At 32.9% G+C, this 12,680-nt stretch overlaps 1 protein-coding gene and 1 non-coding gene across 6 annotated transcripts in view; one reads left to right on the forward strand and one right to left on the reverse strand.

Annotated features, from left to right (window-relative positions):
* Window positions 1–12,680, forward strand: part of LOC144840108 (inositol hexakisphosphate and diphosphoinositol-pentakisphosphate kinase 2-like) — a 230,941-nt gene that overhangs the window by 16,156 nt on the left and 202,105 nt on the right. For 4 of the 5 annotated variants that reach the window (XM_078695783.1, XM_078695797.1, XM_078695775.1 and 1 more), the window contains exons 6-21: window positions 250–411; window positions 1,315–1,436; window positions 2,215–2,316; window positions 4,728–4,814; window positions 5,626–5,906; window positions 6,587–6,601; window positions 7,983–8,105; window positions 8,281–8,402; window positions 8,558–8,670; window positions 9,059–9,125; window positions 9,432–9,573; window positions 9,904–10,133; window positions 10,576–10,821; window positions 10,977–11,207; window positions 11,576–11,843; window positions 12,331–12,456. In XM_078695783.1, the coding sequence (XP_078551909.1) occupies window positions 250–411; window positions 1,315–1,436; window positions 2,215–2,316; window positions 4,728–4,814; window positions 5,626–5,906; window positions 6,587–6,601; window positions 7,983–8,105; window positions 8,281–8,402; window positions 8,558–8,670; window positions 9,059–9,125; window positions 9,432–9,573; window positions 9,904–10,133; window positions 10,576–10,821; window positions 10,977–11,207; window positions 11,576–11,843; window positions 12,331–12,456 (2,437 nt within the window). The remainder of the gene's footprint in view (window positions 1–249; window positions 412–1,314; window positions 1,437–2,214; window positions 2,317–4,727; window positions 4,815–5,625; window positions 5,907–6,586; window positions 6,602–7,982; window positions 8,106–8,280; window positions 8,403–8,557; window positions 8,671–9,058; window positions 9,126–9,431; window positions 9,574–9,903; window positions 10,134–10,575; window positions 10,822–10,976; window positions 11,208–11,575; window positions 11,844–12,330; window positions 12,457–12,680) is intronic. The other variant, XM_078695808.1, reaches the window with a different exon arrangement.
* Window positions 5,216–5,290, reverse strand: Trnat-agu (transfer RNA threonine (anticodon AGU)). The gene has a single exon. It is a non-coding gene; the product is annotated as a tRNA-Thr (tRNA).

Genomic DNA, 12,680 nt, shown 5'->3' on the forward strand with positions numbered 1-12,680 from the left:
GTAGGAACCAAGATTTATAAATGTAGCAATAAAAAGTAATTCAAATGGTTAAAAAAAACTTAACGGACAGAATTACAATTTTTAAAATACAAAAATAATCGTTAAAGAATTACTTAAATTATTACATTTTAGACTAACTAGTCTTATTACCAAATTTAGGTTAAGTTGACAATGTAATAAATATAACAATACAAAGAATTGCAACTCACGTTTGTAGTAGCGCATTCACAATCAATCTGTTTTGTCTAGGTGTACACAGTTGGGCCAGACTATGCACATGCAGAGGCCAGGAAATCCCCAGCACTTGACGGTAAGGTAGAACGTGATAAAGATGGAAAAGAAGTACGTTATCCAGTCATACTAACAAATCAGGAGAAACTTATAGCAAGAAAAGTGTGCTTAGCCTTTAAAGTAAGTTAGCCATCAACAAAACAAATTTACCATAGTAGCCTAAAGCTCTGTCTACACTATCAAACTTTATGTGACAAAAAAAAAATGTGATATCACTACCATATCTGGGCATATCACTACCATATTTGGGCACATCACATTTTTTTGTCAAACTAGTTTGATAGTGTAGACAAAGCTTTAGTAATTTAATAAATTAAACAAACCAAGGAAATCTAACAACAGAACACTGAGCTTGCCTTGCCAAGATAGGAACTCTTATGTCTGGCTGTGACAAATACCAACAGTACTGTACTATGTAAATATTCTCTGCGGCAACGGTATCTGTTAAGGGGCATGGAACTGATCGTTTTAAATAAATATCATTTTAAAATGGGCCAACAACAATCAAAAGAACTATTTCTAAATTGGTTTTTTTTTATGAATTTAGCATATATCCTCTTTTGTCTGAATTTGCACGTTCATACATAATTAACTCCAAATTGACTATGGATGGATGGGTGGTTGCATATTGTTTTTATTCTAAAACTAAATTACATTATTTTGATGCCTATTCTATTATTAAAAAGAATCAACATAGAGTAATATAAATAATGATATTGTGACCTTAACTAATTAGGTCGTCTGTTGCGCAAATTGAGAATGCCAGAATATTGTGTTATTATTTAATTTTTTTTTTTATTTTATTCATTTCGGCAATAAACATAAAATAATAATTACAAAAACATAGAAATATATATATATATGAAGTACAAGACACGAAGCCGAGGAGAGACAAAAGCATTAAACAAAACGCTGTCACCGGTAAGGTGTGTCTCTTCAACTCTCAATTACAATTCATTAATGTTTTATTATGCATATCTTCACTCAAAAAACATTTACAAACATTAATTATTTTATTTACAGCAAACTGTCTGCGGCTTTGACTTGTTAAGAGCAAATGGAAAATCATACGTATGTGATGTCAATGGATTCAGCTTCGTCAAGAATTCCAAGAAATATTATGACGATTGTGCAAAGATACTTGGGTAATTTGGAGACAGTTTTATACATGTCTTTGTTGAATTAATCTTACAATTGTTCGATTGTGCAAACATGTGTTGTTTTTGGTTTTTGTACTTTTGTTTCATAGAAACTAAGTTGAAAAGTTCAATGGTTACTTAAAGACTACAATATAATTACATTATTTACAATGTAATAGACACAACACTAATCCCGGAAATACTGATTTGAGCCATTTTATATTCAGTTGTTCAAATATTTTCATAAAGGGGAATTTCGGAAATGGTACTAATTGTTGACTCTTTATAATGCCCAATACAAACGTTTCTAAACGCTTTACATAGTATTTATATCGCGCTTTTTACAGTAACAAAGCGCAGTTGGACTATATGTAAATGGTCCAGGTTGAATGCTTATTGAGTTAATAGTACTGATCAAACTAAATATTAACAATAATAAATTTCAAAAGTTATATATATTATTTGGGTTTCTGTGATGTCCTGGAACATCATTTTGTAATTAAAATAATTTAATATGACTTTAAAAGATTTGGCAGATCCTCATTGACATATTGAAAAATTTTAATAAACAATTTTAAAAAGTTAAAAACATCCAGATGATGTTAATAATTATTATGATTATTGTATTTGCCTTTTTGGACAGTAACATTCCCTGGCACTGGGCCCAATTAAATGCACATGTTATTTGATAAGTTTTTTTGTTATTAATAAGTTAAAATTTAAATTACTTAGTATTCTAATATGATTGCATGGAAATGTGTAATTTGGTTTCTCCCTTTTTTAGGAATATGGTGATGCGTAAAATGGCTCCTAAATACAACATCCCGTGGGAGATTTTTAGGCTAGAAGAGGAAATTCCAATGGTACCAACAACATCAGGAACAATGTAAGTATCTGATAGATTTTTACCTAGGTTAACAACCCATGTACAGTAGGTACTCATACTGGAGGAGAAAGTGGGTGGTACACAATTTTCCTACCCTTGTACATTCACATACCCAACTCCCAATTTACATAGCCAACAGCTTATAATATCATGTTATCCTAAAGATGCGCCAATGATAGTTATATAAAAAATGTTAATATTGTTTATCTTCTTAAATAACTATAATTCATACTGTAGTATCATATACATGCATAATAATATAATATATAATAACTTTAAAAATATGACATTTTTTTTACTGAAAACAATTTATTAATGATATCTTTTCATACTTAGATAATTAGTTTATTAAATTATAGTGTATATTAAATTTGAAAATAAAATTAAGTCAAATATTTGATATACCAAGATTATAAAGCGAAAAGCAATTTAAAAAGTATAGGTACAGTATATATATAGGCCTATATACAAAACCTTTATTCAAATTCCTAGAGAGCGGATTAACATACTGGAGAAGTATTTACGCAAGACAAGTATTGAACTTCTTTATGGAAAGCAAGTTTTTGTTTATATTTAATGTTACGAATGGTCTGCTATGCATGGTGGATGATGCATGATACTTAAAATTAACAGTCCAACTCATCTTCGTATCATGATCGAATTGAAACCAACAAGTTAACAACAATACTAAATTATAATTCACAAAACCCTCCGTGAAAGAAATAGAACCTTTGAAACCCATCCTGCCCCCCACAGAATATAAAGAATACAGTACAACAAGACCATAGGACTTTATTTCAGACAACGTGGTTGATCCGAGTGCAGTCTCAGACTCGGAAACTGTTCTAGGTGATAATAGAATGTCCTAAAATGTTTGAAAATCAAACTTAGTCTAAACACAATACTGCTTTCTATATAATGCTCAGCTCATGACACAATACCAATAGTTGAAAGTACTGTAAACGTAGCCATGGGAAATTAAGCAAGAAAAGGGAACAATAGTTGTACTGGCCACAGAGTTGTCAATGGCCTCTCTGTGAAAAAGTGATCATGTTAAAACCTTACCAACTATACTGGTTACTACGGCCCTGGTAAAGTACTGTATAAATGACAAGGTTTTATGCATGTCTGTTGCATGCGGTGATCGTGTATATACTGTACATTAGTATGGTATAAACTTGGTAAAAAAGACTGTAATATTAAAAAGATAAAATCTTAAGGTGGAAAAGAACCTTTTATTTACAGCCTTTATTCTATTTTAAACGAAATGGATCAAATAGTTTAGGTTCAATTGTCAAAATATAAATTTAAACCCTGAAGTTCAATTGTTCAAAGGAAATAATAATTACAAGTAATTAATTAGCAAATTAATGAGTAATACCCTTTACAGATATTGTTTCCGAACTTCTAAGGAAATGGGAATAAATGTTTCTCACTAAATGGACATTGATTATGCTGGTTCATTACCAGTTGTTACACAATACTAAGACGTATTCAAATAGCAGAATATAATCTATGTAGTCATAGTGAACTTGAGAGACCGCCATTACTCAGTCATTTGATTCCATATATGGTGCAAAGTCGATTTTAACTACAGTATTGCATCATAATTACCCACAATTCATGTTGAACTGATTATGATGCGCATCTATTACACTTTCAAAATTACAAAGTTCACTTAATATTGCTTATGTAAATAAATAAATAAAAATCTGAACCCTCGACCACAGCGGCACATCATTTTTATGAAAAAATGAAAATAGCGGCAATAGCTTGTATGCAAAGAACAGACATGTTAAATGGGCTATAAAACTTTGACCTGTAATTTGCATCAAATTAAAAAAAATTCTTTGATTTACCATCCATATTACCAAGGTAAATATTGATATAAAGTTTGCGGTACACCACGTATATTAGTTCTGAAAAGAACTGTTGAGTTTCTCGACATTTTGATCAATATGCTTTAATCGTCCTCAGGAGTGGAAAAGTAAATATTCTCCTCACAACCAATCTATAATTTGCAAAATTAACCCTCTGTCCTATTTGTTTTTATCACCAGTGCACCTTGGCTATAATAACACAATATTTCGGTCTTGACATGTTGATGCATGAATTAAGCATCCACTAATAAAAGAAAGATGTATAAAACATACAATTCTATAATCATGTACATCAATTTCCATGTAATACTAGCTTTAATTTGGCACACAAAAGGAAAAAAAGAACAAGTAAATACATGGATCTCACAGATTACCCATTAGGTTCCAGAATTACACAACCACACGCCACACAGAGTCTATAAGGCTAGTTGCCGATACCAACATTTGAAGCATACAACTTGGGCCTCAGTGTTTCAGCATTTTGTACTGTATATTGACTTACTGAATAAACATATTCTCTTTCACATTTAGGATGGAACTTAGATGTGTGATTGCTGTCATTCGTCATGGCGACAGAACACCAAAGCAGAAGATGAAAATGGAAGTCAAACACCCTAAGTAAGCATTTCATGAATATAATGATATTTTATAATTGTAATTGTAGTTTTGCGTCAGGGAGTTGAGTAATTAGATGTTTTGCCCTACTCTGACGTAATTTGTACTTTATACTAAGTACATTTGAGAATACTTGCGAAAAAAATCGCAAGTAGTTCTCGGGTGGGACTCGAACCCACGACCTCCAGATCACTAGCCTGGCATTCATACCTCTAGACCACCGAGCTTACGCTGATGGCTAGTGGTTAGATTCAAGCCCAAGTAAGCAGCGGGTACTGCACCAACAGGATTGTAATTGTAGTTTTGCGTCAGGGAGTTGAGTAATTAGATGTTTTGCCCTACTCTGACGTAATTTGTACTTTATACTAAGTACATTTGAGAATACTTGCGAAAAAAATCGCAAGTAGTTCTCGGGTGGGACTCGAACCCACGACCTCCAGATCACTAGCCTGGCGTTCATACCTCTAGACCACCGAGCTTACGCTGATGGCTAGTGGTTAGATATGATTAGATAGATATTTTTTAGGATTTTTTAAAAACTATTCAAGGTCAATAAATGAATTTTCTATACACAAATAACGAAAAATTGTTTTCTTCTATTAACAAAATATATATTCTTATGAACCAAATGGTGTTATCTTCTCAATACCTCTGTTTCATCTCAATACCATTATATACTGCATAATATTGTATTCTTTGATAATAATATTGTTTTTAATAAAAACAAAAGAATAATATTACCTACTGTATACATGAATACTGAATCAGAATATTAATTATTATTATATTATACTCTTATTTCATATGATTCTAGATTTTTTCAGCTCTTTGAAAAGTATGATGGAATGGTTAAAGGCAAAATCAAATTAAAACGACCTAAGCAGTTACAGGAAGTCTTAGACGTCGCAAGATTCCTTCTTGAGGAATTACAAAGACAGCGAGACGCGGAGAAACAAGAAATATGCGAGCGAGAATCAAAACTTGAACAATTAAAGACCGTCTTAGAGATGTACGGTCACTTCTCGGGCATAAATCGTAAAGTTCAGTTGAAATATCAACCGAACGGAAATCCAAAACACTCGAGCAGTGAAGAAGGTGGGTATTTGTTTTATATTAAAAAGTTTGCATGGTAAACAAAGGTTTGCAGTAAACCATGTGAAAAAGGAAGTGGGTATAACAGTTAGGAATGTCTCAACATTTCGTTTGTTGTACTATAATTTTCTTAGCGAGTCAAATGGCGGTTAAGGCAGGGAGCCGTTTACCGTAAGAGCCACAGGCCACAAGGGTTCGAGGCCGACTCGCTCCTAGTTCTGGTGGTGGAACAAGTCTTCTCGGATAAGGACTATAAACCGTAGGTCCAGTGTACACAGTTATAACCTGTGTGCACTTTAAAGAACTCAGTTCATTATTCGAGAAGAGTAGGGGGTTACCCCGGTGAACTGGTTCCAGAATAGCCCCTGTATCAGAGGGATTACCACCTATCTGATAGGGTAATCCGTGGCCACATTGCCTAAAGACATAAAATTTAAAAAAAAACAAAATTATGGAGTCAGATGGTAAAACTACAGAAGATTTTAGTACAAGAACCGGAAAGTCAAGACTTTCTCAACTCTACCTCCTTATTAGGAATTAGACAGTGTACCGCAAATCTTTCTTTACTATTATATAAAACTATACTAATATTAAATGATTATGATTTATTAACAAAATAATTTTATTCTACTAAAAGCTAAAACATTAAATTAATTATTTTGATTTATTTTCTATTCCAAAAGACCTTGCAATAAAAGGTAAAATTTGTTTAAATATTTTATATGGTTGGATCACTATACCTTGTATGGTTAACTAAACAGGCCAAAAAGCACATTAACTCTACGCTCAAAATATTAATTTATTTTAAGTGTGTTAGCATTGGGATATGGGTTGAATGAAATGACATTGTTGTCCTAAACAGATGATTTTTTCAGTTCTAATGGCCAATATATTTCTAGCCGTTCTTGGTACTCCATTTTATCCCGTATCGTAGACAAATTCTGTAATACGGTGTCACATATGTATCACAGGCCATAAACCTCATCTTTACATGATACAGCAGCTACATGTGATACATATGTGATACTGTATTATAGAATTTGCCTATGATACTAGAAAATGTTGTACGTGAAGATCAGAGAATCTGGTGATATTTTGCATATTGGAGTTTTTATTCTATTTATTTTTTTCAGTGTCAGGTGAGAGATTACACATTGATTCACACACACATTTTAAGTCTGTTGGTATTTTATTATTAATTATTTGGGCATAATTTCATCACAGACACCTTTAAAATTCTATTCATTTCATGCTTTTTAATTTTTGTACTGTCTTATTCTGTCTACTGTATTTTGTTTCTAAACTATATTAAATTTGTGTTCCTTATCCCTCACATAGCACATACAATATTTTTATAAATAAATAAACTGTGACACTACAGTAGTATGGAATGAAACTAACCTAAATAATATACTACTGTGCTGAATACAAACAGGTTAAAGCAGGGGGCGGATCCAATGGGGGTGGGGGGCACATTGTAATGCAAAAGATAGGACATCAAAAAGCTCAGCCCTTCGTTTCACTATTTTTAGGCCCTGGGCCCCGCTATTTCAAAATCCTGGATCCGCCACTGTAAAGGTTGAGGAGGGGTCGATTCTTACCATAGCAGCTTACTACCTGTACCCTTGATAATCCTACAGAATCTCTTAATCATTGTAATCACTCTTGCTTGGCTAAATATTTTGGAATTTTTAACTTTAGAACCGTGCTTAACACAGCTTTGTCTAACTTGCTTTGGCTTTTACATTTAGAATAGTTTAGTAATATTAGTTCATTTTGGTTTCAATAATCACGATATGTTGAATGCTGGGAATATAAACACAGTATAATTAACATAGTATTAGTTGAAGCCAATCACCTGCTCTATCTGCTGTGATTGGTTCATAGTTGCACCATAGCTGCATCTCATACACCCAACACGAAACACCTGTACTGCTTTAGAATTTATCAAATAGTATAGTATATATCCTAACAATTGTTTTGGAGAGAGGTCGGAACAGCAGTACACATTGAATACAATTGGTTTAACAGAATATTGTAGTAAATTGAAGATGGCACATCTCTCATTTTTAATTTCAGAGCCTAGGAATGATCCATCATTATTACTAATACTTAAGTGGGGTGGAGAATTAACCCCTACAGGTAGGGTCCAAGCAGAAGAGTTGGGCCAGGCCTTTAGATGCATCTACCCTGGTGGCTCAGGTAATTATGATGATGTACAGTAAGCTACTGTCTATTGCTATATTTATTTCTAATGATTTAATAATGTAGCTATGTCTCTCTAAGATGGTTTAGTTTAATAACGCTACTTATTATTAAACTAAACCGCCCAGTCTACACTATCAAACTTTATGTGACAAAAACTTTTATGTTGCAGGTGACTATGCTGGTTTTCCAGGCTGTGGGCTGTTGAGGCTCCATAGTACATATCGTCATGATCTTAAGATTTATGCGTCTGATGAGGGCAGAGTTCAAATGACTGCTGCCTCGTTTACTAAGGTAACATTTTGTTTGCTTTGTTATATTTGTTTTTGTCTGAAATCCCTTGTTTTTTTTAAACTTTAGATATACAATAATATACATTTTTAATATCTACATACTAATTTCTAAAAAGCAATTTATTAATTTATCAAAACACCTTTTTTATGTTTCAGGGTATGTTGGCACTAGAGGGTGAACTGACCCCAATTTTAGTACAAATGGTGAAAAGTGCAAATACCACTGGACTGTTGGATCATGACAAAGAATCAATATCATTACAGGGAAAGTAAGTATTGTCATTGTACATTTCCTACTTAAGTTCTGTCAACACTATCAAACCTTATGTGACAAAAAAATGTTATGTACCCATATATGGACATGATGACATCATATCACCACCATATTTGGGCATATCATTACCATATTTGTGCACATTTGTTGTCACATAAAGTTTGATAGTGTAGACATAGCTTGATTGATAGCATTATTAATTTCTTTAAACTCCAAAATAATGTCCTATATTATCCTAATGGGCCCTAATTATAAAATGCTGGTCATAACAAAATAAAACAATATTAATTATTAATAACAATTTGATATGAATATAATAGTAAGAATAAGAAAATACTTTTGTAATGTGATTTTAGAAATATTTATGATATTTTATTTTTTAGAGTAAAATCTAAATTGTATGATATGTTCCGTTCCAACAAAAAATTTACAACTTCTGATTTTGAAAAGGTAAAGAATTTCTTTTACGATTTATTTTGTTTATATTGAATAAGAGATTTTAAAGCTCTGTCTACACTGTCAAAATGATTTGACAAAAAAAGTATGATGTGCCCAAATATGGTAGTGATATGCCCATCATCATGTCCATATATGGGCACTTCACATTCACCTGAAGTTTGATAGTGTAGGCAGAGCTTTAATAAAAAGTAGTTAATGGTAGTGTCTCTTGGATCTTCCTAGGACCTACTATTTCCTGTCTTTGTATGTTTTGTATTGTTTTTCTGAATAAATAATAATAACAATGTTTTCTTTTAGTTAAACCCATGTGGCCAGAAATCAATCAATGAGTCAATGATGTACATTGATAGTCCAGTTGAGAAATGTCAACATATTCTGGGACTTATCCAGTCACTAATTAGTTTGTTACGACAGAAGATTCATGATCCGTCTTCCAAAGGTAGCATTCAATTACAATAAAACCTCTATTAAAGGGACACCTTTGGCACCCAACAAAGTGTCCTTATTATAGAGGTAAACCATGAATAGGGGAATTCAACAAAGCAGGGCTGAGTTGGAAAAACTATCAAAATGTATACAAAAAGCTTTTTAAAACATGCAATAGTACATTTATTCTTTGAAATTGTAGAAAATAAGGCATGACATGATATGGAATCAACCCATCAAATTGGAAGGATACATTTATCGATAACTTTGTCTTTTATCTGTTTTTATTTTATATTCATTTTTTACAACCAGATTTAAATATTTCCTTTTTATGTTTTCATAGATGTAGTTTTATATCACAATGAAACATTGGAGTTAATGCTACGACGATGGGCAAAGCTTGAAAAAGATTTCTTCATGCAGAAAAATAGTCATTTTGACATCACAAAAATCCCTGACATTTACGACTGTGTCAAGTACGACATGTTGCACAACAGGGCCGTCATTGACTTTGAAGACCTCTGGGATCTGTATGCTTGTGCACAGGCAATGGCTGATGTTATTATACCTCAGGTAATAATGGAATAATCCCAACTTTCTGTGTCCTATGTAATTGTCATTACCATTTATCATTAGTATCATATCTTATTTAATTTAAGGTGAGGATGAGTAGATACATATAGTTAGTGTAGCTGTAGCTTGATGGTTAACATGCTTGGCTTCCAATCCCAGGGTCCAGTGTTCAATCCGACCAAGTGCCAGGGTTGTAACTCGTGATGCTTTCAACTCTACTCCCTAAGCCTTAAACGAGACTTAGTTTATAAGCACGATAAATTATAAAATAGTTTATCTATCCTGTAATTGGCAAGTTGCTCGATGTCGATGTGCATGAAATAAAAAAAAAATAATAATAAATAAGACCAACAGTAATACTGCCAAAAACTACTATTTCATAATAATTTTTAATGCAAAGAAACCATTTGAAAATCTTTAAATTTTTCATTCATTCGTCAAGGAATATGGAATTTCAGCCAGAGATAAACTGGATATCGGGACAGGTATTTGCACGCCACTCCTGCAGAAGATTAAAGGTGACCTGATGCGAAACATTAAAGATGAGGAGTTCACATCTCGGTTAAATCCGAGATACACACGTGATGTCATGACACCTGACCGCCATGTGCGATCGCGACTGTATTTTACGAGTGAGAGTCATATACATTCTTTGCTTTCTTGTATAAGATATGGTGGCTTGTGTGATGTAAGTCTTGGTTTATACAATTTTCATTTTATTAATTTCATTTTGATAAAGTTCTTGAACAAAATAATTTCCAATTATAACTACTTGTTAATCTTATCTTATCAATGTCTTGTTGTATTGAATTTTATTAATTATTTCTTTTAATATTTTCATAGGAAACAAATGACCCGCAGTGGAAGCGTGCCATGGAATACCTGAGCGCAGTGCGAGAACTCAACTACATGTCACAGATTGTTATTATGTTGTATGAAGATCCCAAGAAAGACCCCACATCAGAAGATAAATTCCATGTAGAGCTGCATTTCAGCCCAGGGGCACGGGGCCTTGAGGATAACTTTGATGTGCCTGAAAGCTGTGGCTATAGGCCTAGCTATTCAAGGGGCAAGGTAATTATTATTACTACAATAGAACCCCTATTAAGTGGACACCTTCAGGACCCAACAAAGTTACAGCATATATTGTTCATTTCATAGAAAAGTGTCCCCTTAATAGGGGTGTTTCCTGAATAGGGCTTGGCTATTGCCGTTGTTCGTTTCATAGGAAAATGTCCCCTTAATAGGGGTGTATAATGAATAAGGGTGTCCCAAAGGATGGGTTCTACTGTATAGGCCATATATAATAAAGAAAGAAGAAGAAGTATATAGTTTAAATAGGTTAAATTAGTAAATTTGGTGACCATTTAGGAGAACAAGCCACAAATATTATATTGAAATATCATATATACTGTAAAAAACTGAACATTGGATATTCACAGGCAAATGTACCAGATGTTGAAGTTGATTTAATTGATGACCTTGTCAGTGCAGCAGAAGATGTCTTTTGCATGAGCCCAGTGGAAGAGGAGCCACAGGTAGGCTTCTCTCCTCCAGGCAACTACTGCAACGCTAACAAGAGTTACCCAGAGGTTTCAGCATCAACCCGTGAAAGAAAAGCTTCGGATAACACACCCCCGAGTAGGAATGAAGGAACGCCACCAAGATTTTTCAGTCGCGATGTTTTTGATGATAAGCATCTTGCAATAGGTTCGTTCATCTAAATATTCTTCACATTAAACTAATACATTTATTATTTGTATATTATATAAAACCTAAATTAATTCCTGTCATTTGATTGGATGATTATGGGTCAAATAGCGTGTAATCGGTCGTTCAATAGTACTTTTTAAAAAAGCATTTTCCAATAGGTTCGTCTAATACATTCATTATTTGTATATTATAACACACATGAATGTTGTTAAAATCTTATTGGCTAATTTCATATCATGAATTGAATTGAATTGAATAAAAGTTTACTTTATAGAACTATAGTCATATAAAACAAATAATGAATGTTTCGTCGAATATTCTTCGAAAACATTCTCACCATTCAAATAAATATTAATTATCTGGATATTATGGAGCATGCAAATCCTACCTCATTTATCTTTGAAATTAAATAAAAGAAAGCGATTACTATTAATGTTTACTGTTTTATAGCTTTTGATTGAAATTATTGATCTAATTTATTCAGGTCCACAGGCAAGTTTGTTCAGTAAGGGTCTACTAAATGTACGCAGTGAACCTGATCTGCCAAGCTATGGCCATCAAAATAATAGAGCATACACGAGAAGGCTGACAGACTTTAGTATTCTGCCAGGTAAGATGTAGTTTAGAACAGCAGCAGAATGTTAACAAAATTAACATGAAACTGAGACCAATTGCTAAGGGTCTGGACCTTTCTAGAGCCCTGTGGCCGTATTCACCAATCACACTTAAGTGACATATAGTTCATAGTTCATCACTGAACTCAATAGATTTTTATATATTTCCCTTAAATTGTATTCACTTAGATAGGAGGTTTTTTTTAATTTGAAGGGTAAA

This window comes from Antedon bifida, chromosome 1 (assembly GCF_963402885.1).
Source record: "Antedon bifida chromosome 1, ecAntBifi1.1, whole genome shotgun sequence".
In the NCBI taxonomy this organism is placed as follows: Eukaryota; Metazoa; Echinodermata; class Crinoidea; order Comatulida; family Antedonidae; genus Antedon; species Antedon bifida.